This window comes from Andrena cerasifolii, chromosome 16, assembly GCF_050908995.1.
Source record: "Andrena cerasifolii isolate SP2316 chromosome 16, iyAndCera1_principal, whole genome shotgun sequence".
Classification (NCBI taxonomy): Eukaryota; Metazoa; Arthropoda; class Insecta; order Hymenoptera; family Andrenidae; genus Andrena; species Andrena cerasifolii.
Window position 1 is genome coordinate 1,184,405 of NC_135133.1, and position 24,253 is coordinate 1,208,657.

Sequence of the window (24,253 nt, forward strand, 5' to 3'; positions counted from 1 at the left end):
AACTATTTTTTTTAAGAGGAATGGCAGGCCCAAAGGCTGGAAAATTCTTTTCCGTCAGAAATGCTACTTTCTAATGTTAATGTTTCAAAACGTCATAACATTTACTCAATTTCCTCATTCAGACTCAATTTTCAACTGCAATAGTCTTTTATTTCGCACTTGCTTCTACGCTCGGATGGCCGGTTCTTTTGAGAGCGATGCAAGTTCGATTGATTAGGTGAGGAGGTGTGAAAGTTGCTAGACCAAATTTCTAAACTATAGGGAGCAGATTGTATTAGGACCAATCGGATTTGCATCCCTCCCAAAAGAACCGGCCATCCGAGCGTAGAAGCAAGTGCGAAATAAAAGACTATTGAAGTTGAAAATTGAGTCTGAATGTGGAAATTGAGTAAATGTTATGACGTTTTGAAACATTAACATTAATAGGTAGCATTTCTGACGGAAAAGAATTGTCCAGCCTTTGGGCCTGCTATTCCTAACCCAGACCTTTGGCAGGTAGGTATCTGTTCAACAGGCAAGACCACCCGTGGCGCCAGCAAGACCGTCCCTGGTCCTTACTATTTCAGCGGGTTTTCTTCCAGTGAAAATCAGTAAATTTGCAAGCGCAATATCTCAAAAACCAGTGGAAATAAAGTGTATACATTAATGCTTATTGAATTTGTCTTGGAACGCGCTATCAACTCACCTCTTCAAAAAAATAGTTCCATTTAAAAAATCGAACTTGACCATCGTATCTTTTAAAATAATAATCGAAAAAAAATTCGTCTGCGCTAATAAATTGGCCCCCTCGAACCATGCAACGCCATAGTTTTTTATTTTTTTTATCTCCAATACATTAGGAGATATACAGTTGTTCAGTCTTCCCGCGGACACCCTGTAGATTGAAATTTTTCATTTATCATTAACATTTCGGTATGTTGATTCATAAATCAAACACTTTGGTTCTCCGTTTTACTGAAAATATTCTATCGTACATTTATAATTGTAAACAAACTAAAGGTCTCATCTTGAAATTTCGCGCATTTAGGCTAGAACCAATCACATATGCGGCACCAGAGTACCACATGACCGTGTTCCTCGCTCCGCAGAATTAGTGATCCTCTAGCGAGTGATCGGTATAACCACAGCCATCTTGGAGCAAAACCGGAAATAAACATATCTATCTCTTTCTATCAGTATTTCTCTCTCTCTTTCTGTCAGTATTTCTGTCTCTTTCTATCAGTATTTCTGTCTGTTTCTATCAGTATTTCTGTCTCTTTTTATCAGTATTTCTGTCTCTTTTTATCAGTATTTCTGTCTCTTTCTTTTGACGTAGAACTATGTCTTTCCCCGCACTACAGTATTTCCTCGTTAGCGGCTCGCTGGTCGGGACCGGCGTTGAGTCGGTATCGTGAACAGAGCCCTAATTCCGAGTGTTCGTTTCTCGCTTCTTTCTGGCCGGAGGGGGGAGCGAGATGGAACATTGCGTGCGCGATGGTCGCAAGCGCTTACCGTGGGCACGAAAACCGCTTCGCAAAATCTTGACGCAGGCCCGTCACAAATCTTTTTTGCGCCCTAGGCGAACTTGTCAAATTGCGCCCTTTATTATAATACATTTATTTGAGCTTTTTTATGACCTTACTCTGAATTTTTATTGGTAGCTTCAAACAGTTATAGTACAACCTGTAGTATATTTCGTTACTTCCTTTGGCTATGTACATACTGATCGCTATGGGTAAATTAGGCAGCTACGTAGGGCGTAAAGTTGACAAGGGGCCCGAAAAGGTCTTTTCATCATTGGCATTTTTAAAAATGAAGTTTTAAATGAAATACTACAAGATGTACTATAACTGTTTTAAACTACGAATAAAAATTCAGAGTAACTTATCCAAAATCTACAATACATGTATTATAATAACAGGCTCAATTTGGCAAGTTCATGTAGGACGCAAGAAAGACTCGAGTTGGGCCCAGGTGCCTGGCCGTGCACGCCTGCGTCGATCTTTTACGAACTATGCAGACCCCACGGTAAATTACTAAATTACTAACTAAAGATCGTGTTCAGGTATATTGGCCGATGAGTTGGGTTTCGCAGTTGGATTGGCAGTTGAAGGTACTGGGCCCCCGAAGGGTATTGTGGGGTAACGGGAACGGAGCTCGGTTCCGCCTGAACGAAGTCGTATGGCTGTTGTTTATTCTTAGCGTAGTAGTTGTGTGCGTTACGCAGCTCTGCGTAAACCAATACAAGATGAAGATATCGAGAAAGAATCAATGTTCTGACCAATAAAGCTCCTGAATTTTTTCGGATCTAACGCACTTATTCTGATGTGTGCATTTTTACGGTGACAGCTCGGTTTGGCCTAAACGTCAGAAGCTTGGCACTATCCCCACCACTTCTGGTTCACTCTTGTTCTGCGAAGGCGAGAGCGAGGTGGAACGAGAGCGAGACAGAGGGACTGAAAGCAAGCGAGGAACAGTACGAGACAGATGATGCGTTGATACATACTCGCTCCGTTTTTCGTACGCCTGAAGCCGCGTATGCACCTGTGCATTCGGCGCGCACCGATTTCTTGCTCGTGCGGCGCGCGGTCGGTGCTCAGCGTGCATTCGGCGTACATTCAGCGTGCATTCGGCGTGCATTCGACGCGCATTCGACGCGCGTTCAGTGGTCAACGTGCATTCGGCCCGCATTCGGCGTGCATTCGGCGCGCATTCGGGGATCGTGTAGTGTTCATTCACAACAGTCCCCATAAGTATCGATCCGAAGAACGAGAAGAAAAATCATGGATGAAAATATTCCAATAGCTAGTGCTAGTTTCGTTGTATTGTATACATTGCTTAAAAAAAGGATAAAAAGAAACGTTGGTGGACAAGGAAAATATATACCAACAGGTACAACGAATATATTACCAGCAGTCACCTCGATATCAGTCCATACATTGTATCCGCACTCGTCGTTTCGAGGCAAACCGAGCGGCAAATGACGAGTGCGGATACAATGTATGGACCGATATCGAGGCGATTGCGAACCGAGCGTCCGCCGGGCCATTCGCCCCGCGATCTGCTTGCTGGCGGTCCATCAAAGCGTGCATTCGGGTCCGAACGACACCATGATGAAGTGGACGCCGCAAATTTGTCTCAAGCTCCTTGAGGTATTCGAGAAACACGAATCCTTATGGAATTCCAGACACCCGCGTTATTTCGATACTTTAGAAAAGGACGACGCGTGGTGTACAGTTGCCCAAGAGATCGGAACGGAGGCGGAAGATTGCAAGAGGAAAGTGGAGAGCCTAAAAAGCTCGTACAGACAGGAAAAGGGGAAAATTAAGAAGAGCACCACAACTGGACGAGGTAAATAATATTAAACACTTCTAAGGGAGAGTGAGGGAATTTCGAACGCGGGATAAACCCAAACACCGCGATATTCGCTGAAATCGCTTGTCCTGTCCTCCCGCGATATTGTTACATGATGTAATTAGCTATGTTTGGTATTACGGAAAGTGTCACGACGCAAGGCTGCGCGCAACAGCAAAGATAATGGTCGTGAAATGTTTTCGTAGCTTTTCTTATAATTTCACGCTCGAGTATTTTGAGTCTATAGTGCATTGAACCTATACTACCCAACAAAGCATAATTTTTTCGTAGTTCCGTTACTTAATTCTAAATAAAATCAAGGGATCACTTTGTACATATACGTGCTCGTATTTGTTTTATTTGAAACTTCTTAGCTTCTGTTCATTTTGGGTAATTACGAACAGCGTATATGGGGCTATTAAGGACGATGGCATTTACCCTTTTATCTTAACATTTACCAAGTTTTTCACGTGTCCAGTATCCCGGAATTATGTTAGGAAGAGTATACGTACATATTCGTTGAAAGATATTGAGATAACCGTGAAAGAGGTTAAAGATTAAAGACTTTCCATCCGTCAGGCCTTTTGCTTCAATTTAACTTTTCCCTTAAGTGTTCGTAATTCCCCTACTCCCCCGTACACGAAAGAGAAAAGAACAAGATACTATTCCAATGTATATTATTTTAGGAAGCGACGAAATTTATCATTCGAAATGGTTCGCGTTCAAGGCGATGCAGTTTTTGGACGACAATACGGAACCCAGAAACACTATAAGCGTAAGTTGTTTCTCTTATCACTTTCTGATATATCATATGCAACCAAAGATCGAAGTGTGCCCATAAGAATGTACTGGAAGAGAATTTTACTTAAAAATAAATTACTCAAATTAGGATGTTAAATTTTTTATTGCAACATGCTATTACTTTCTTACATATTAAGTTGGCACATTAAGCATTGCATTTTGTATTACATTAAGCATATTTATCTTGCCAATGAACAGCTCCGGACGTAGAAAAATATTTTGCCAAATCGTTGCGCATTTTCTCGGCGGTTACTTTACTTCTACGTGCAACCGACCTGAAAGGCAAAAGGGAAACTTGTTCGTTTTCTTGTCTCCAGTCTCCGGGCCGGATTTCTCCATTTTCTTCCACATCAAAACAAGTTGAGGGAGTGTAATAATTTCTTGAAGTTCTACTGTTTCGTAAAAAGTTACGAAGGGAAATCGTAGCCATGACAACAACTTGAGCCTTTTCGGATTGCAACAGCAACGGTTTTCGCAATATCCGAAATACGCTCCATAGAACCCCAAAGGCATTTTCGACTACTCTACGGGCTCTGCTAAGTCGATAATTGAATATCCGTTTAATAGATCCTTTTGGACTAATCCCAGGGTATGGTTTCATATTAGGACCTAAAGCAAATGCAGAATCTCCTAAAAAAAATAAAGGCATCTCGGCAGTTAATCCATCTATAGCAGATGACGCTGGAAGATTGAGCTTTTGCTCCTCGATTTGTTTGCATAGATGACAATTTGCGGATGAAGCAGTCGATGCTGACATCCTTATTGACCCTGTGGACGACGTCGCGCTCAAAGAAACAACACCACGGGCAAAAGAAATTAAATCACCGAAAAAGTCGGTCAAACGTAAAGAAGACCCCCGAATCGATGAAGCTTTCAAATATTTAAAAACTGCCATCCATGCCCGTAATTCGGAGAGTGACGAGTGCCCGGCATTCGGAAGATATGTTGCGGCAAAATTACAAAAATTTAACAACCAGCACCGAATGATGGCCCAACATAAAATCAACAATATACTCTATGAAATAGAAATGTCCTCCTTAATCCCGCCGTCACCCAATCCTTCGCAACAGCTCAATAATACTACACATGCTCCTTCGTCCACATTCATTCCACAAGCTGCTTCATCCACATTCTATTCACAAGCTTCTTCATCCACATTCTATCCACAAGCTTCTTCATCCACATTCATTCTACCTGCTTCTTCGTCCACATTCATTCCACCTGCCTCTTCGTCCACATTCATTCCACCTGCTTCTTCATCCACATTCATTCCACAGTCTACAAATCCTGTTTCCCCACCTACACCGCCTACTACTACCATCTACACCGAACTTACTCCCGTTTCTAATAGACACATTCACATACTTCATCACATTCAATCAGTGACAATTCCAACACCTACGACACCTATCCACAGCCTATTCCACCTTCCGAATCATCACATCCATCTCCATTTTCCAATAGTTCGGATTGTACGCTAAACTCATATTTCTCCCACTTCTCCGACACCGATAATTAAAATTATATTATAACACACACCTAATTATATTCTTTCGCATGTGTAGAAAATAATAATTTTTTAAATAAATACTTTAATATGTATATTGATTAATATATGACTTACCTTCACATAATGAATCAAACTCTCAATTATTGCTTCACACACCTCTGGTACGATTTTTGAAATAACCTGTTTTGAGACTTTAAATAGATATTGCACACCACTATACGAATCTCCGATTGCAAGAAATCTTAATGTAATGGCCAATCTTTCTTCCGGCGTAATAGCTTTTCTGTAGGCAGTATCTTATCTCGAATATAATTTAATATAATAAAAAAATCTTCCGATGACATCCTCGTAAAGTTTTGAAATTGATTGCTTCCCACTTCAGCATTTAAATCACGTAGAAATTTTTCGTTGCATCTGCTGGTATATATTTTCCTCATCCACCAATGTTTCTTCTTTTTATCCTTTTTTTTTTAGCAATGTATACAATACAATGAAACTAACACTAGCAACTGCAATATTTTCGTCCATGACTTTTCTCCTCGTTCTTCGGATCGATGCTTATAGAGACTGTTGTGAATGAACACTGCACGATTCCCGAACGCGCGCCGAATGCGCGCCGAATGTACGCCGAGCACCTACCGCGCGCCGATTGCACGCCGAGCACCTACCACGCGCCGCACGAGCAAAAAATCGGTGCGCGCCGAATGCACATTCGGGGCGAATGCACAGGTGAATACGCGGCTTGATACTCCGTCGTTGCGTGCGCGCCGGACATCAGCGTTTAGGGTGTTTGGACTCGCTTTCATTCTATCTCGCTCTCGCCTTCGGCAAGAAAGAAGCGAGAAACGACCACTCGGAATCGTGGCCCGTCATAGTTAAAGTGGTGGGGATGATTCGGTGCATGGTGCGTACCTCGCGGGCATTGAATCCCCACTGCGCGACGAGACGAGCAGGCGTAGCCCGAGAGAGGGAGCGTGAGAACGTAGAGAAAAGGGGCACCGAGGCAAGCAAGCGGTGTAGTAGGAGAATAGTCCTCACGAAACTCATCGGTCAATATATCTGAACACCACCTTAGGCGTGTCTGAATCAGCCTTAAGCCGGATTCAGACTTGAATGAGTATACGTTCAGCAAGGCTGAACGCGCACGAATGTTCTGATGTGGACGGGTGAAACGGTAGCCAGGGCCGCATGCTTCCACGTCAGAGAGGGTGTGCGTGAACATATATGTTAGTGTGGACGTGTCATTCGTGGTGACTCGACGCATGCGGCTCCGACTCGCGAATGCCAACGAAGGCACATGGCCTGAGCCGACCGTTGTCGGTTTTTTTCCACACATCACAGGAAGTTTGGAGTGCATTGCGCTCGGCGTGGATGATAGAAGCAGATGAGATACTTTTCTGAAATCCCCGATGTCTCGGATTTTCATGATATTGAAATATATTGTAGTTCATATGAAATTAGGGAGGGCTAAGCCTTCATTTTTCCAGATTCGAAATTGTTTAAAAAATACAAATCTTCGAAGTTCTCTGCTTTCAGTGATTTTTACGAAACGGCTTCAGAAATGAATTTTAATCTCCCAAATTATTGAAGGTACGGACTTCTGTCGTTTTTTAATCACGACGGATGGATCTGTGTGAATGAATTGTTTTTGTATTCCGAGAGAGGTGTTTGCAACATGAACATAATAGAAATGATTTTCATTTGAAAATTTGATGTCCGGTTAAAGTGTAAAAGAATTTGAAAAAAATATGTCCTTATTCTGTGGTCTATTTCCTATCCATTAAGCTTGTTTAATTGACGGAGAACGTTAGATTTGAACAGTAATGTGAATACACTTCATGTTATCGCTGCTGTATTAAAAAATAACACGAAATTTCGCGGGAGCGGCAATACGCTCCGTGGAGAGACACAAGAAGAAAAAGGGTAGTCTGCTCACTGCGAATGACCCCGCCTGCGTCGTCTTCCCTTCAAATTGGAGACGGATCCGTTATCGTTTCGGAATGTACACGCGGTTTAATATCAAAACAAAAGCACGCGTGACGTATTTCGTGCGAGAGAAGGTGGGCTTGAAGTCTGATTGGTCCTAACCTAACCAATCTACCCTGCATCCCTCCCAAACGGTAACTCTCTTGAAGAGGTTCTCTTCATAGCAATATCTCGTCCCCGAGGCCTACCTTCTTTCGCACAGCATACGTCAACGCGTGTTTTTGTTTTGAAATTCGAACGCGTGTTTATACTCGAGAGATAAGGGATCCGTGTTTAATTTGAAGGAAGAAATAACGGTATATACCGTGTCTGTGAGGGACGCGACGACATGAATGTCTGCAGAGAGACTCGTAGTAGTATAACGCCCATGTGTCTTTTTCTCATAGAAAATTCTTTTACCCCAATGGGATTCAATCCCACGCGACCTGTAGCACCGTAGACGAACACTTTACCGCCGCAGCTACAACCGCTGATTGAGAAAATTGCTTACGTATTCGAACTTATACTCCTACAATGCAAAACTTTAAACTCAAATTATTAAAAAACGAAGGCTCGTTTTGACAAACCACATTACATCTCCCTAATCGCGGAACCGCATATCTCACAACAAATTCATTTCGACGCTTGATGCTATATTAAATTGATTCATATTCTGCTACGAAATATCCTGTGTAGTACAAGAAAAGTTTTTTTTTTTAATTTTTAGTGCATTTTTAATACAATCGTTTAACATAAATTTTATTTATGTTTTTTATTTTCTAGTTTTTAGTATTTGTGGATTTATATTTCACAGCTCAGACAACTTTACAAATATCTTCTATTGTTGTATACAGTTTAGCAGTTTGCTTAAACCTTATAGTGCTAATTAAGTAATTGCATTAATTACTTATATCACATATTATCCATGTTCGCATTTACTCCCTCGGAGGTTGCCTGTGGAATCTAATACTGTATTCCGTGTGTTCGTATTTCAGGAACAATCTGCGTAGGTTACGAGTGAAAATATGTAAGTACGTATTCCATGATCGAAGTTGCCAGAACGCTCCGCATAGGTTGCGAGTGCAACGTAACACCGGATTCTGTGGCCGACGTTGTAGGAACGCTCCGCGTAGGTTGTACCGCAGTATGTGCGCAATATTCCACGGCAATGTGTGTGTAATATTCCGCGAGTATTGTGTGCGCAATATTCCCGAAACATTGCACAAACGTGGCCATTGCAATATTGCACGGCAATGTTTCCACAATGTTGCAGTAAAATTGCAATGCAACCTGCAACATTGTAATGTGCAGCAACGGTTCTGCAACGTTCTTGCAACAAAGTGTGCTATCTTTTTATCTTAGATAGCTATCACTGCTATCCTTTTCTTTTATGGCCTCGTCGTTCTCGGCTGTCGAGCGCTCACATCTGCCGGATCTCAGGTCTTAACACGGTCAGGCACGCGTGTGAACACTTTCAACTGCAATATTGACAATATCGTCTATTCTACGGCGTAGAATATTAGCTTCGTATTGCGGTGTTCATAACCAAAGTTTCGCAACAATCAATTGAAAAATGAATGGATTGGTCAACTACAGGGTCAGCGTTTTTCCCTGCAACCCGCGCTCGCGCGAACAGGTACAATGGTAACAGCGCGTCACGGACGCATTCCACTACAACCACGCACCGTCCCGGCGTTCAGAGAGCTGCCAGCGACCGCTGGACAGCAGTGATGCCCGAGCTTCGAGAATTTTGGGATGGTCTCTTTCAAATTAACGTCGCAAAGAGCTATTCAGAATTTCCCGCCCCGGGTTAAAAAAATTGTGACCTTTTCGTATAACTTTTAACTATAAAAGTTATTGAAATACAATTAGCGCCGAAAAATGAGAAAAAGTTATTCCTTCTTAATGGTGGATAATTTAACATATTTTATATTCACTTAATTTTTTTCTATCAATTTTTTTTAACCATAATTGTTGTTAGAAGTTTTTGCAAACTGTTTATTTCATACTGTAATTAATGCTGTTTTTAAAATTCGTGGTGTTGATAAACAATAGGCTAGTTGTTTCTGTATCATTACTTTCAGAAATTGAGAAATTAAATTTTTATCAATTATGTGTTAGTTCTGCAGACCTCAGAATTTATTGTTCTGGTTTTCTTTTTTATGATTTTATCCTTAATGCAGTGCGTGCATAGTTAATGGGACGTGTCTATGATTGTAGCGATGTTTGAATTTTTTTCTAGAATTTTCGTGTCTGAATGTTTTAACCTTTTAGCTACTCAACGCCACGCCTATAACGGCTTCCGTTAATGCCATTTTTTTGGAACGATGCGCCATTATTGTGGCTTTTACACGCAGGTGGCGAAAAATCTCTCCGTACAAGGATATAGCGCCGCGGTCAACCCTATCGTAGCTAAAAAATTTTAAATTGAGACGGGTACGAGATCAGTCGACATTATTTTTCAAACGTCATTACAGTAATCTGGGGTGCGAGTAGTAAACCGATCATAAAAGAGGAGCGTGCAGCTCGATTACCTGGGCCGGGAAATTCCCAATAGCTCTTTGCGACGTCAATTTGAAAGAGACCATTCTCAAATTTTCGGAGCTCGGGCATCACTGCTGTCCAGCAGTCGCTGGCAGCTCTCCGCTGGGTCGATGCATGGTTGTAGTGGAATGCGTCCGTGAGGCGCTGTTGCCATTTTACAAATTCGCACGAGCGCGGGTTGCAGGATAAAACGCTGACCCTGTACTTAGTTATAAGTAATGAGTTGTGCATTATTTTAATGATGCATAATTTAATTGCATTTAAAAACTGAATTACTAATTCCGCATTTGTTATCGGATATGCACGAAACTGACATCTTGTGCTTTCCCGATGAAAATGATACCAAACTTGACAAAATTTGAACCGTAATTGACGATATTACGCATGAAATTAATTTGCACGATAGAAAGCCCGGTTCGTTAAAATAGTCCGGTTTAAATAATTTTTTTGTCAATTTAATCAGGAGAATATAATGATTCCATTGGTGTCACTTTTATATTCACACACATCGCCGAGCAACACCGCGCTGCAGATTAGACGGGTGAACGATACAATGTCGCTCGAGTCGAGAAACCGACAGCTTCGATCAAAGGCGCTCGGGACTCGCCCAGAATTATTTAAGCTTTAAATAACTTTCGGATATAAATACAAATGAAAGTGACAACATTATTTGAAGCTTCGGATGAATTTCCGTCGCAAAAACTAACTCTGGGTTACTTATATTTGACGACAAATTCAGATAAAGTCTCTTTTATATAATACGTTCTTTATATATTTTTTTATTTAAATAATGCCCATCTCTGCCTGTTATACATCACCCGATTTTCTCGTTTAATATTTGGAAGGTTGAATTAAGGAAAATGTGTGCATAGGTTTGTGACCGCCCTCCGGGGCGATCCGGTGTGACAGAAAAGGGGATTGATTGCCTATTCAGATGGTATGGAATGATCAAAACGTTGTTGCTTGGATTTACACACTGGTTTATTATTAAATCTTAAGACGGATATACATGCTTAAACTACCTTATAGCTATCTTAATATATCTTACTGGATAATGGAGGATGACTAGCAACGCGGAATTGGTCGGTTCGGCCCGGCCGCCGTGAAATTTTCCAACGGCGGATGGCAGGTACAGCCTTGGGTGGTTCCGCCCTCGGTGCCGCAAAAGGAGCAGAAGATACGTCCTGGCCGGCGGCATTCGTAGCGTCGGTATCCACACTGCCCGCACCTCCAGCAGCAGGTCTCCCGGTTGTATTGGTCCGAGGAGGGGCGCTCCGGCCCAGATGTTGGTCCACCATGGCCTTCTGGCTCTTCTCGTGCTCCTCCGTAAGTTTAATGAGCTCCGGCAGAGATGAAAAGTCCGCCCGGCGAATGTATTCGTGGTATTCCGGGCGGAGGTTTCGATAGATGATCCGCCCTATTTGCTGGTCCGAAGGGTAGTTGTCGTGTTCGACCATCAGCTCCATTGTGGCCATTATGTAGGCCCGGCCGGGCTCGCTGCCCCGTTGGGTGCAGCAGTGGATCGCCTTTTCGTCGGCAGGGAGAACGATGGCCCGAATTTCGATGATGAACTCCCACGACTGCCATTCGGTCCGTACCAGGATCGGTTCGTATCGAGCCTGTACCAGGTGAGCGCTGGCCCCTTGAAGATTTCTGAGAGGCACTCCAGGATAAGCTCTCGGGCTGAACTGTTTTGCTGGAGCTCACCAAACCGGTTCAGAAATTCCGCGGCCCCCTTGCCACCGTCGTAATGGGCGCCCCATTGTCGAATTCGGTCCATTCGGTCCATCGCCGGTACGGAGAGGTTAGCGGTTATAAAAAGAGAGCATCGTAGCCATTATTTGAGCAAAGGCTTAGTCGTCGCATCGAGCTGTCTGGTCTAGCGCGCGTTGCGCTCTATATACCGCGGCTGCTTATCTTCATCAGCGAGAATGACGTGGCGCCCGCAGCTGCCTCGCGGCCGCAGGGTGAACTGTGACTGTCGTCTTATTTTTGTTATGGTCCGAATCGATCGAAGCGTCCCTTGTAAACAGACGGACCCTAATGAAACTACTGCGGTCGATAAAAAGAATGTTAGGATACCCAAAGGGGATGTCACTGATACACGTATAGATTCAAGTTAAAGTAGACTAACTGGTCGTGGTAAGTAACAAGACACGTGTTGGGCTCAATGAGCATGAACGTATATATTTTTGGGCTCGCGTCCGAACGACGCGAGAACACCAAGGCAAGAGGGCAACATGGCTTCCTGCTCCTCCAGCGAGACCGCGCCCCCACTCTCCACATGCCGGAGAGGTGGGGGAAAGAAAAGAGAGAGAAGCTGCAAATGCGCTCCCCACCAGAAGTTGTATAGAGGTGACATCTCCAGGTACTCTGTGTAGACGAATTTTTGATGCATTGTTGCCACATCTTCTGTTCTCTGCGTCTCTGTCGCGCTGTTGTCACATCTCTTTCTATCGAGAAGTCGTGAAGGAATACGGCACGAGAGCTGCGTCTAGCGTCAGAGCCACGCTGAGCGTAAAGAAGGATAAAAATAATGAAAGATAGAGAGGTTGGGTAGTGAAGTTACAAAACATGTCAATGAATCATTACTAATTTGCGAATCAATATTTCTTATTTATACGTCGAAGGATATAATATTTTGTATAATCAATGTGCAATTGATCGAATGCAATAAGGGGATTAGCGCTCAAAAATGGGAAAAATTATTGTCCAAACGCTAAGAAAGATTGGAAAATTAAATGTTATTAAACTGAATTTTAAAAAATATAGTGTTGTAAAGCTCGTCAAGACACATTTTTTCTGTTTACAGTTTGTTTACCCAATCATTACTATCCGAGCTAAAAATTATACACAAAAAATTTTTCATCGTCCAAAATCATTATTTCTTTAAACATAAATTGCGATAACTTGAGTAAATATTAAGGGATCGTTATGAGACTTAAAATATAACTTCAGAAAACTCTAGCGAAGCCGTGAAATGTATGCAAAAAATCCTTATGTTAAAAAATGTAATAATATTTAATTAAAAAGTAATACTGGACATAACCCATGTTTTTCAACGTTCGCCGTTAAAAAGTGTCGAGGCAATTTTGAGGTACATATAACTTGCAGCGACAAAGTTTTTCCTTAACATATAAGCAAGATTTTCACCAATTTTCACACTGATTAATAAATAATTGTAGAAGATATGGCGGTATATATAAATTCCGGACGCCACCAACAGTCAACAGTCGCGTATAATGCGCTATTTAGCAGTTTTAGCACTCGCGTTGACAGTTGGTACACAAACTGTAAGTAGAAAAAATGTGTGTCCTGACGAGGTTTATAACACGATATTTTTTAAAATACAGTTTAACAACATTTAATTTTCCAATGCTTTCTTAGCGTTTGGACAATATTTTTCCCATTTTCGAGCGCTAGTCCCCTTATTGCATCCGACCCTTCAATTTCAAAGCATACAATTTGAATAAGGTACATCACCGAAGTGTAACACTCCGATCGTAATGAAATTTATGAATGCAATAATTCTTCTAAAAGCATATGACATTTTCTTTTTTATCAATCTCTACATTAAATTATCTTATCTATCAACAAGAATTGTCTGATGTTTAAATACAAATTTAATAACGTAATCAAATTTTTAAAACATTAATTTGGACAAAAAGTGTATTTCAATTTAATACTTTTGTACATGTTTTTCTTCGGAATTGTTCCACAACTTCATTGCAGATTATTATATTCTCTCATTCTGTGTAATTCCTCTGCTCTATTGATGGTCTTCCTACAATTTTACCAGGTTGCTCGTAATGAAATGTGACGTATGCGGTGTGGATCTGTAACACATTATGTAATGGAAATACTTGATTGTCGTTTCATGAGCCTACAAAATTTTACTGTAGATTTATAAGGTGTCAAATATTACCTGAAATATGGTACTTATTATTCCATTTGCCCTGGCATTACTGTACCATACACTACGTTTGCAGTAATTTTGTAAAAAGTCCGCCCGTAAGAAATGATCGCAGACATTTCGGTAAATTTGGTATAAAAGTAAATGCGTACCTGCGACGCCCATATGTACCAGCTTGGCGCACTTTGACCGAACCGGATTCCGTCTGTCTACTCCAGTGAACTTAGAAATGTGTCCGAAAAAATTAAAGGGTGAATTAAATTTATTATTCCTATTTCCACTTTCTTGGTAAAGTTACGCCGGCGTGAATTAACTCACGTGATCGCATGATCCGCAAGTACAAGTGCAATTGCTGGCACTTGTGACCACTGACAGTCACTTTACAGCGCGGTGCGAGGCCGGAACGATGCAATAGTTTCACTATTTTCGGAGGGAGACCTTTTTCGCTTCTCCAAGCTTTTCGGTTTTTCTTTCGCTTTTTCTGCTAATATAAATTGAGGCTCCCGAATAAGAATGCACCTATTGTGCCGACTATCTATTAATTCGGGTAGCATGCATTCTAAATAAAATTGAACCAGTTTTGGCTCCATTTCTCTTTTCCAAAACACATCATCTCTCTCTATTTTTATAGACTTCAGCCCCTTCGGGGTCCAAACGCAAAATATACAGTACTTTCTGTCAGTAATATGTAACTGGCCTTGTACTTGATAAAAATAATGATGCGTTTTGTTCATTGAAATGCCTGTTTTACGTGTGAACATGCGCCGGAAAGCGGGTACTTTTTCAACCGCTTCTTCCGGCGCAAAGTTCTCCACTGATTTGGGGCATTTGATTTCCACAATACCCTCTTGACCGATGATTCCATCCGGCGAAGCTCCTAAGAAGGGGATGCAGCTGTCGATAAAAATTCCACATTCTGCAATATCTGTATATTGCTTCTTCAATTCAAACAAAAAGGACAACATATTATACACGGTTGAATTTGTATTTGTATTGGCTATAACGTTACAGTAATTAAAATACGTCATCCCGTTAAAAAAAACCATTGATGATCTTGAAATTTCGGGAAATATAACCTTGAGAAAAAAATCATCTCCGTCAGAATAATTGTTTCTTTGAAGCAAACATTTTTTTCCTTAGACATTTTCTCGTATCATTAAAAACAACAGAAATATTTTATGTTTAAGTAGTAGTTACAGCAACATTGTGGAAACGTTGCCAGACGTTGCCGTGACGTTGCAGAAAAGTTGCAGGATCGTTGCAGTGCAATATTGCAACATCACAGCAACGTTACATGGATATTGTGTTGCAACCATGCAACACTGCAAGGTTACTGCAACGATCCTGCAACGTTGCCGCCCCGGAGTGTGCTATATGGGCAGCCATAACAGGGATGTGAGGGGTCCCTGATCCGGGAAGAACGTCGCGTCGCCTCTTTCAATTGCCAAACGTTTTTCTTCTTCAGTCGCTGCTAACATCTCTTCTTCTGCAGCGACAATTACAGACTTGACGAATTCATCTTGATTCTTCACAAAGTCTCTCTGCGACATGCAACGTATGTTCACTCCTGCAAAAGTGTGTTCCAAGTGGGCATAGCTGCCTCCACATAAAATTGTTGCATTAACGGCGCCCTGATTGCAATCCACTTCTTCGGCTTTGTCCGATTGATTGCAGATTTCAGCTTTGTAATGGCATAAAGTGCACATTACGCTGCAGATGCTCCCGAAGCCACGCCGTTTCACACCAGTTATTCGTAGGTGTTCAATGCCACAGTCTTCCCCATCTTTTGCATGCTTACCTATTTTTTGCAATTGAGTAAGCACATTTGCGAAATTCATTATATCGTTGCTATTTGGGAGACGCGATTGTTCTTGCGGCTCGTTCTTCGCAACTTTTTCTATAACGAAGTTTTCTTCTTCGTTACTTTCTATATCAAATTCTTCAAGCGCCTCTTCAGCTTCTCCTGAAGTCGCGTTGTCCTACGGCAGTGTCGCCTGCCGTTTTTGCGCTTTCTTGTTTCTTATGAAGGGCTAAAAACCTTCTCTTTTGGCGATCTCTCCGTTTCGATAATCTCTTTGCGTACGAACGTAAATGTCGCGAACGAAACGGAGAATTATTGTCCATATCTTTCGGCACGTCCTGCATATCCACATTTCGGGTGTCACTTATTTTACACTAAACCAACAAACACAACACAAACACAAACACAATACAACACAACGCAACACAACTCAAAATCCTTCTGCCCGTTGCAGAAAACCTAAACGCGAACCGTGAACGTGAAATGTGAATCCGAAGATTCGTCTGTGGTGCGTTCTGCAAACCGCGCGAACGTAGTGGAATACAGGTGTTGAAGAATGGACAATATGAATAACGTAAGTATTATATTGTATACTGTTATACAGAGTGATTCTCTGGCTAGAGTCTTCAAAGGGGATGCCGCCAATAAGCCGCGCCTCGCTGAGTTTCGTGGACTCCGACGATCGAGATGAGATTCACTACGGCATGTTAAAAAATTCTTTATTATTCATCTAATCAAATATGGCGGTGCTTCTAATGAATTCCTGGCGTTCTGCCGATCAAAATCACGTCAAATGTCATGCAAATCGGGCTATTTTTTAGCGAAGTTAGCTTGGGGCCATTTTCATCGGCACGATACCGATTGACGCCATTTTTGCAAAGATCTGATGAAAAATGCAGAACATGGAATGCGTTACTTCCACGAAACATTGTCTTTGAGGACTCTAGCGAGAAAATTACCCTGTATGTGCATACAATCTTACTATGTGTCATAAAATACATTCATTATTTCATTTCCAGATGAAACAAGCACTCAGTGAAGCGACGAAGCGAGGGGAGCAAAAGGAGGCACAGGAGAGAAAGGCGAGGAAGGACCCCGAGATGAGGGCAGAATTACAACAAGTAAATGTGGAACGTGATTTGTGTGACCTTGATAGCATATGTATGAATCAGAGTTGGGCAAAATGTAATATAATTACAAATTACAAATTACGATTAAAATGTAATTGCGTAATTGATTACACATTATTTTCTGTAATCGTTAATTTATGTAGTTGACAAAATATTTTATGTACTTGTGTAATTGATTACACATTATTTTCTGTAATCGTTAATTTATGTAGTTGACCACAATATTTTGTCAACTATCTAAAAATTACAGAGAATGTGTAATCAATTACACGAGTACACAAAATATTTTGTCAACTACCTAAATTAACGATTACAGAAAATAATGTGTAATCAATTACGCAATTACATTTTAATCGTAATTTGTAATTAGATTACATTTTGCCCAACTATGGTGTGAATATTATTTCGTTTCTGTTCGATATTTTTTATGTTATATAATTTTATGAAAATGTAATATTTATGTTACTGTTCCAGGTAAAAAGGGCACTAAAACGCCTGACTTACCGGCGCGGAGGCGGCTGGGGTGGTGGAAGGCGCGAAGGCAGCTGGGAAGGCAGGCGGGGAGGCGACTGGGGTGGTGGAGGAAGGGGGGACAAGGGGGACAAATCTTTATCTACCAACGTTAATATTATATATATTTATATTAATAAAAAAAATATATTAAAATATTTAATGATTGTGTATTTTGTTTGTATTAATAGAATGCAAAACGTTCACATTTTCTATCGTATCGGCATGAACGTTTCAGTAACATACTGCTGAGATTTTCCAGATGAAAATAAATACACGGTATAAATCGCATTATTTTTAGAATTATCAGATTAACAATGTTACATTTATAGTCAATTATCTAGTACAGTTCTAGAAATAAACTGATTTATACCGTGTTTCAACTCATTTTAATCTGAAAAATCTTAGCAGTATGTTACTAAAAACATTACGTTTTACATTTTATTAATTCATAATCCACCGCAAGCAACACTGTATGCCTCTCGAATCGAACTTGGCATCACTTCGCCGTGATTAATTCAAGGCTTCCTGACGACAAAATAGTAATAGGGGAAATGCGGCAACAGCGCGATTCGACTCTCAATACGTCTCGGCAACTATGTCTTTCCTACATTTATCGGCTAGTTTGGACTTCCACCGGTTCTGGTGGTACATGGCACGAATATACCATCAGCGCCGGTGACGGAGAATCCATGAAGCCTCATTCTGTCATTTCTCGAGTCTGTCTCAGAACACGAGTCATAAATTCATTATTATTTCAACGTACGGTGCTTCTTAGCGTTCAAACGCACCAGACCCACCTGCACGGATGTCTACTGGAGGCAACTATATCAGCAAAAACTTCCTTCTTGCCACTTCCACGACGTAAGTTGGTTGAAACGGATTGTTTGAACGTACACGCTTTTCCTAGCTTGCATGAGCGTACGCACACATTCAAAACCCGGTGAGACGGCAGCCTTAACGCGTTGCGTGAGTTCGTCACAGTTGTAATGAAGCTACTAAAGTGCTGAGTATTGCAGCAAAATTACAGAAACAATTGCTGATGCTGGCTTACGACTAGAGAAATATTACAGAAATTCAAAAAAATAAAATGAACAAAATAGTTAAAAAGCAAAAAATATTTTCATTCAAACTTTCCTACCCGAAATGTAATAATTCCGAAAGAGGGGATTCGCGTGGCGCGTTATTTGATTTAATTTTACTGTTTTTGTGTTAGTACGTCCGGTGAGGACTGTGCTAACTACTAATCACTCTGAGCAATTAGCGCTATTCACGCTGCTCTTGCTCTTTTGAAATGCAAAAGTTCGCCTTGATTATACCTATCTTCGGAAAAGAATAGAGATTTGGAATAGAAGGATAGTAATTGACGTGGCATTCAGATCTAACAGTATACACACATATGTACCTATTCTAAAATTAAAATAGAGGATGTAATAAAACACCCTTGGAGGCGGTCTTACTTCTATTTAGGTGACAACGTGGTTGGTTTCTTATGACTAAGCCGATCGTGCGGCCCCCTTGCGGATGTCTATTGTCTAGCTCACGCTCCCATTTACGCGGTGGTCCGAGAACAGAACGAAGGCACACCCGCCGCGTCACTGTTTCCGATCAATCTGACAGACGTTGTTCGGCGATATAAATATATCGCACAATTGCGATCCCTGTTAGGCAGAGCGCGTATTTGCGTGCGTAAATTTTACCCGTGGGGGTGCGAGAACGGATTCCCACATGAACGGGATGGAACAATAGTGAAAAACTGAACGCCGTGGCTCTTGTCCACGGGTTTTATTGAAAAAGAAGGGTGGCGTACAATCGTTTGAGGCAGTCGGTGACCGTTTAGGAATCCGCTGAATCGCTTCCAGGAACAGAGCAAGCGATCGGTGTATGTATATTGAGATACAAGGAATGGACAATAACAATTATAACATGTGTGTAAACATTTTCCTGTAAAGGATTCTATAATATTATTTCTGTTATATTTGTGTTATTTCTTTACTGTTTCTTAAAGATGTATTTCATGAACATATTAAATATACTATTTAAGAGAACTTTTTTTTAAAATTCATTTTGTAAAGGGTTCCTTTCGTTCACTAAGGGATTTTTTAGTTTATCTTTGCAATGTCAATACGGTGATCTAACTTGAGAATTTTCAATGAAATTGCTGGTAAGTTTGTACACTTCCGTTTATGTAGATTCTACTCGTCATTGATTTTTAATACAGTAGGGGAGAGTAGGTAAAAATGGAACGCTTAACTTTGGAGGGTGACAACATAAAATCGGAAGGAAAAAAGACAGGGGACTTCAACAGGAGTCTTAAGTGGACCATATACTCTAAGAAAATCAAAGATTTTATTAAGAAAAATATTTCGCAACAAAGGAAAATGAGATTTACCGTAGGCATTGAAATCTTCGCCTCGCTCAAGTGGTAGGGCAAAGCGGAGCACCCATTTGAAGACCATGTAATCGTACAAAATTTTTATTTTTATGATTTAAAAAGTATCCATTTATGTAAAAAAATATAAATATATGTTTCAGGTATAATTATTACAGATAAAATGTAACAAAAATATATATTATACACATAAGAAAAAATATTTTACCAGACAACATAAAAATTACCGAACATAATCAAATACACATGGATTTTTACATGAATATCAACACGTGCATGGAGAATACGTCTGCATTAAATGATTATATTATTTATTATAATTTAAGCTTACAGTTTGATCGTATGAAAGATGTATCTCATACATCACAATTTTCTATATAAAATCAATTTTCGTGGAAACAAGGATAGTAATTAAAATTTTAATCTACAATCTAAAAAATATATAAAAAAATTTAAGTTGAACGTTTTTATGTAAAATGTTGTAAGAGAAATATTGTGGCGACACGGGCGGCGGTGTTTCGACGGCGTCCCTGAATTGCCGTTGCCCTTGTCAAGAGGGGAAATGTCCGGCGGCAAAGACAATCATGGCGACGGACGAGAGACGACGCCGGCTACGCGAACATAGCATTGATGCGGCCCGTGTAACCGACTACAAAAGAGCGATCGACCGGTTAAAGGTCGATTAAAGGTCGATTTACACTATGCAGTACGGACCGACACGAACCGGCAACGGCACATTCTGTCACTGGCACGACAATGCATCCGTCTACACTACAGTATTGTCTCGTTAGCGACTCGCTGGTCGGGACCGGCGTTGAGTCGGTATCGTGAACAGAACCCTAATTCCGAGTGTTCGTTTCTCGCTTCTTTCTGGCCGGAGGGGGGAGCGAGATGGAACACTGCGTGCGCGGCGAGCGTGCGCGATGGTCGCAAGCGCTTACCGTGGGCACGAAAACCGCTCCGCAAAATCTTCACGCAGGCTCGTCACAAATCTTTTTTGCGCCCTAGGCGAACTTGTCAAATTGCGCCCTTTATTATAATACATTTATTTGAGTTTATTGATGACCTTACTCTGAATTTTTAATCGTAGTTTAAAACAGTTGCAGTGCAATTTGTAATATTTTATTTTAAAGTATATTTTCAACAATACCAGCAATGAAAATACCATTATGCACCTCTTGTCGACTTTCCGCCCTAGGCAGTGGCCTAATTTTGCTTATAGGGACAAGCCAAGCTTACAGGCAGTGATCAGTATGTACATAGCCAAAGAAAGTACATATATAACGCGTCTTAGACTAAATAAATCATTTATACTTTTGAAAAATGAAATTCTAATATTTTCGATTTTATGTACATATTTGTAATAACTAGGTCGAATTTCCTAAATGAAAGGAAGGCCAATTTCGACGTCCTTCGTACAATTATGTATGTGCTCCGACTGCGCATGAATTGTTGCTTGGTTGCTGATATATACAATTGTACGAAGGTCGTCGAGATTGGCTTTCCTTTCATTTAGGAAATTTGGCATAGTTGTTACAAATATGTACATAAAATAGAAAATATTAGAATTTCATTTTTCAAAAGTATAAATGATTTATTTAGTCTAAGACGCGTTATATATGTACTTTCTTTGGCTATGTACATACTGATCTCTGCCTGTAAGCTTGGCTTGTCCCTATAAGCAAAATTAGGCCACTGCCTAGGGCGGAAAGTCGACAAGAGGTGCATAATGGTATTTTCATTGCTGGTGTTGTTTAAAATATACTTTAAAATAAAATATTACAAATTGCCAAGTTCGCCTAGGGCGCAAAAAAGACTTGAACCGGGCCTGCGTCAAGATTTTGCGACGCGGTTTCGCGCCCACGATACGCGCTTGCGAGCATCGTGCACGCCCGCCGCGCACGCAAAGGACAGAGTGTCAGGCGTCCGAAAGACGGAGCGAAACAAAATATCAACGCGTCGTCTGTCTCGTACCGTGTCTTGCTCGCTTTCAGTCCCTCTGATTCGCTTTCGTTCCCTCTCACTCTCGCCATTTACAAGAAAGGAGTAAAAACGCTCGCTCGAAATCGTGTCTCCTCTACGTTGTAATATTCTATTATATTTATTATATTATAATATATATTATATATTATATTTATCATGTTATATTTATATTATAATATATATGTTATATATTATATTATTTAAATAAATGTAGTTATATAATTTAAATAACTAAAATGTAGAAAATAAAATATTAAACAAAAATTAAATTCGACTTCACAAAAGTAAAAATGCGCTAAATAGTAACAAATAATTTTGTTCCGTATTTACTCTACGACTCTCAATTTTTTTAAGTTGGCGCCATATTTACACAGTGCAAATGATGAGGGGCCGACATAAAAAAATGGGGAGTCGTAGATTAAATAGGGAAAAAAATTATTTTTTACTTTCTAGTGAATTTTTATTTTTTTTTAAATCAGTTTTAATTTTATTTCTTAATTTTCTCTTAAGGATCTGAAGTGACGAAGACTCATGAAGTATAATGTCCCTATATATTACAAACTTTAATAAAAAATTACGGCTATGTTCTTAATAATTTTCCGAAAAATTATTTGCAGTAGAGTTAGTGACATTTTCTATGCATATTTTTTCAATTTATGTTCATAAATATCAAATAAACACACTTGTTTGAAAATCTGTCGCAGATGACCGCGACGCACGCCGGTGAGGTTAGGATCGGTATGTAATCACAATGCACTGCAGCACAGGTTGTAAAGGAAATGTGTGTGTCAATTTATTAAAAATGCAGTTAAATTAAGAATGTGAATGGTTCAAGTGAGAATTGAGATAGAAAATTGAGAACAATAAGTTGATGTGCGTCGCACAGAAATGACCACGTGTGGACGTTGCCACCACCATGCACTTCACCATGATCACCAATCGATTACCCCGCATGAGAAATGTTAATCGCGTGCTTAATGAGCGTGAGAATTATTGAGCAGAGTTATTCGTGATTCTATTCACTACTGAACGAGAAAATGCACTTGGCAATGAGCGTTCACGAGTTGAGTTAGCAGAATATCACGCGGCACGTCTACAACTGCACGCTGCATGAACAAGAGTGAATTTTTAAGATGGATGCTGATTTACGGTACGCGTCGTCTCGAATGTTCTCGAGAACCGATCGACGTGGGGTGATCTGATTGGGTGATCGATTGATGTGGTGAGTTGTGAGTGGTCGATCAATTGTAGATCAGCCGTGAGCTTTGCTGCCCAGGAGGTGCTGCCGTGAGCATGAGTATGGTGGCGAGGCGAACCAGATGAATCCCAAACAACACTATTCCTGTATGTTGTTCAATAATAAGGCTACGTTTGTTCTTGATTAATATTTAATAGTAATATTTAGATATAATGTGTTACAATAAAAATAATTTTGAATCAGTCTTATAAAAATTCTTGCACAACAGTCTCTTTCTTTGGTCTCAAGCAAGATGCGCCCTGCCTAAGCACACGTGCTTGTCTACTCAGATGGGGCAACTCGATGGGCGGTAGGCGGCCTCTCCAGTAGTACTGGAGCTGGCCGAACAGCGCTGTCTTATGTGTTACGTACGCAGCCCTATCTTTGAACTTTTAAACCCTTTCGGGTGTCCGGAATGCACGTGACCCGGCGGGGTCACAGTTTCCGGCAGTGGTGGGATGCAACCGAGTTTTCCCGGAAAACCTAATATTCAATGAAGATATTCATATTCCCACTACTTTTTAGCCGAATTTCATGATATAAAAAGGGCCACGAATCAATACTCGGGGGCTCATTTCAAGTCTAACACGCGTAGACGAAAGTAGGCTCGCTAGATCAAGTAGTATTTCTCCTCCGAGCATTGTACCAACTTTTACCATACAGTACGTAGAGTTGCTGATAGGTGTTGTGACTGTTAACTCTTATTTTTGAAACCCCCGCATTTCTCAGTGCGTCAAAATCGAGAGGTGGACCAAGGTACCGCGATAAAACGAATACAGGAACATTTGTAAAGACTGAACTTACAGAATATAATTAGTTATTATAAATTCAGTGTTCTTTTCAATCATCATCCGAATTTCCTCTTTGAGACCAACCCACAGAGATACCCCTTTACCGCTCAAGGGGTATCACATTAGAAAGTTACGAGGCTAAACTAACATTCCTAGTGGCTCCCGGGGATACCAGACCCCGGTTCGTCTACGATAACCACCTTCCTAGCGGCTCCCGGGGATACCAGACCCCGGTTCGTCCGTGAAACTTTACCTTCCTAGTGGCTCCCGGGAATACCAGACCCCGGTTCGTCCACGATAACCACCTTCCTAGTGGCTCCCGGGGATACCAGACGCCGGTTCG

General features: G+C 40.8%; 2 protein-coding genes across 2 annotated transcripts in view; both read left to right on the forward strand.

Moving 5' to 3' along the window:
• Nucleotides 1-3,089: 3,089 nt before the first annotated feature.
• Nucleotides 3,090-5,823, forward strand: LOC143377922 (uncharacterized). Its single transcript, XM_076829729.1, has 3 exons — nt 3,090-3,330; nt 4,020-4,112; nt 4,879-5,823. Exons 1-3 carry the CDS (start codon nt 3,090-3,092, stop codon nt 5,613-5,615), a joined length of 1,071 nt encoding a protein of 356 aa, XP_076685844.1. The 3' UTR covers nt 5,616-5,823.
• A 10,600-nt stretch (nt 5,824-16,423) lies between these two features.
• Nucleotides 16,424-24,253, forward strand: part of LOC143377911 (FMRFamide receptor) — a 41,028-nt gene continuing 33,198 nt past the window's right edge. The window contains exons 1-2 of the mRNA XM_076829720.1: nt 16,424-16,441; nt 16,887-16,988. Of these exons, the coding sequence (XP_076685835.1) occupies nt 16,424-16,441; nt 16,887-16,988 (120 nt within the window). The remainder of the gene's footprint in view (nt 16,442-16,886; nt 16,989-24,253) is intronic.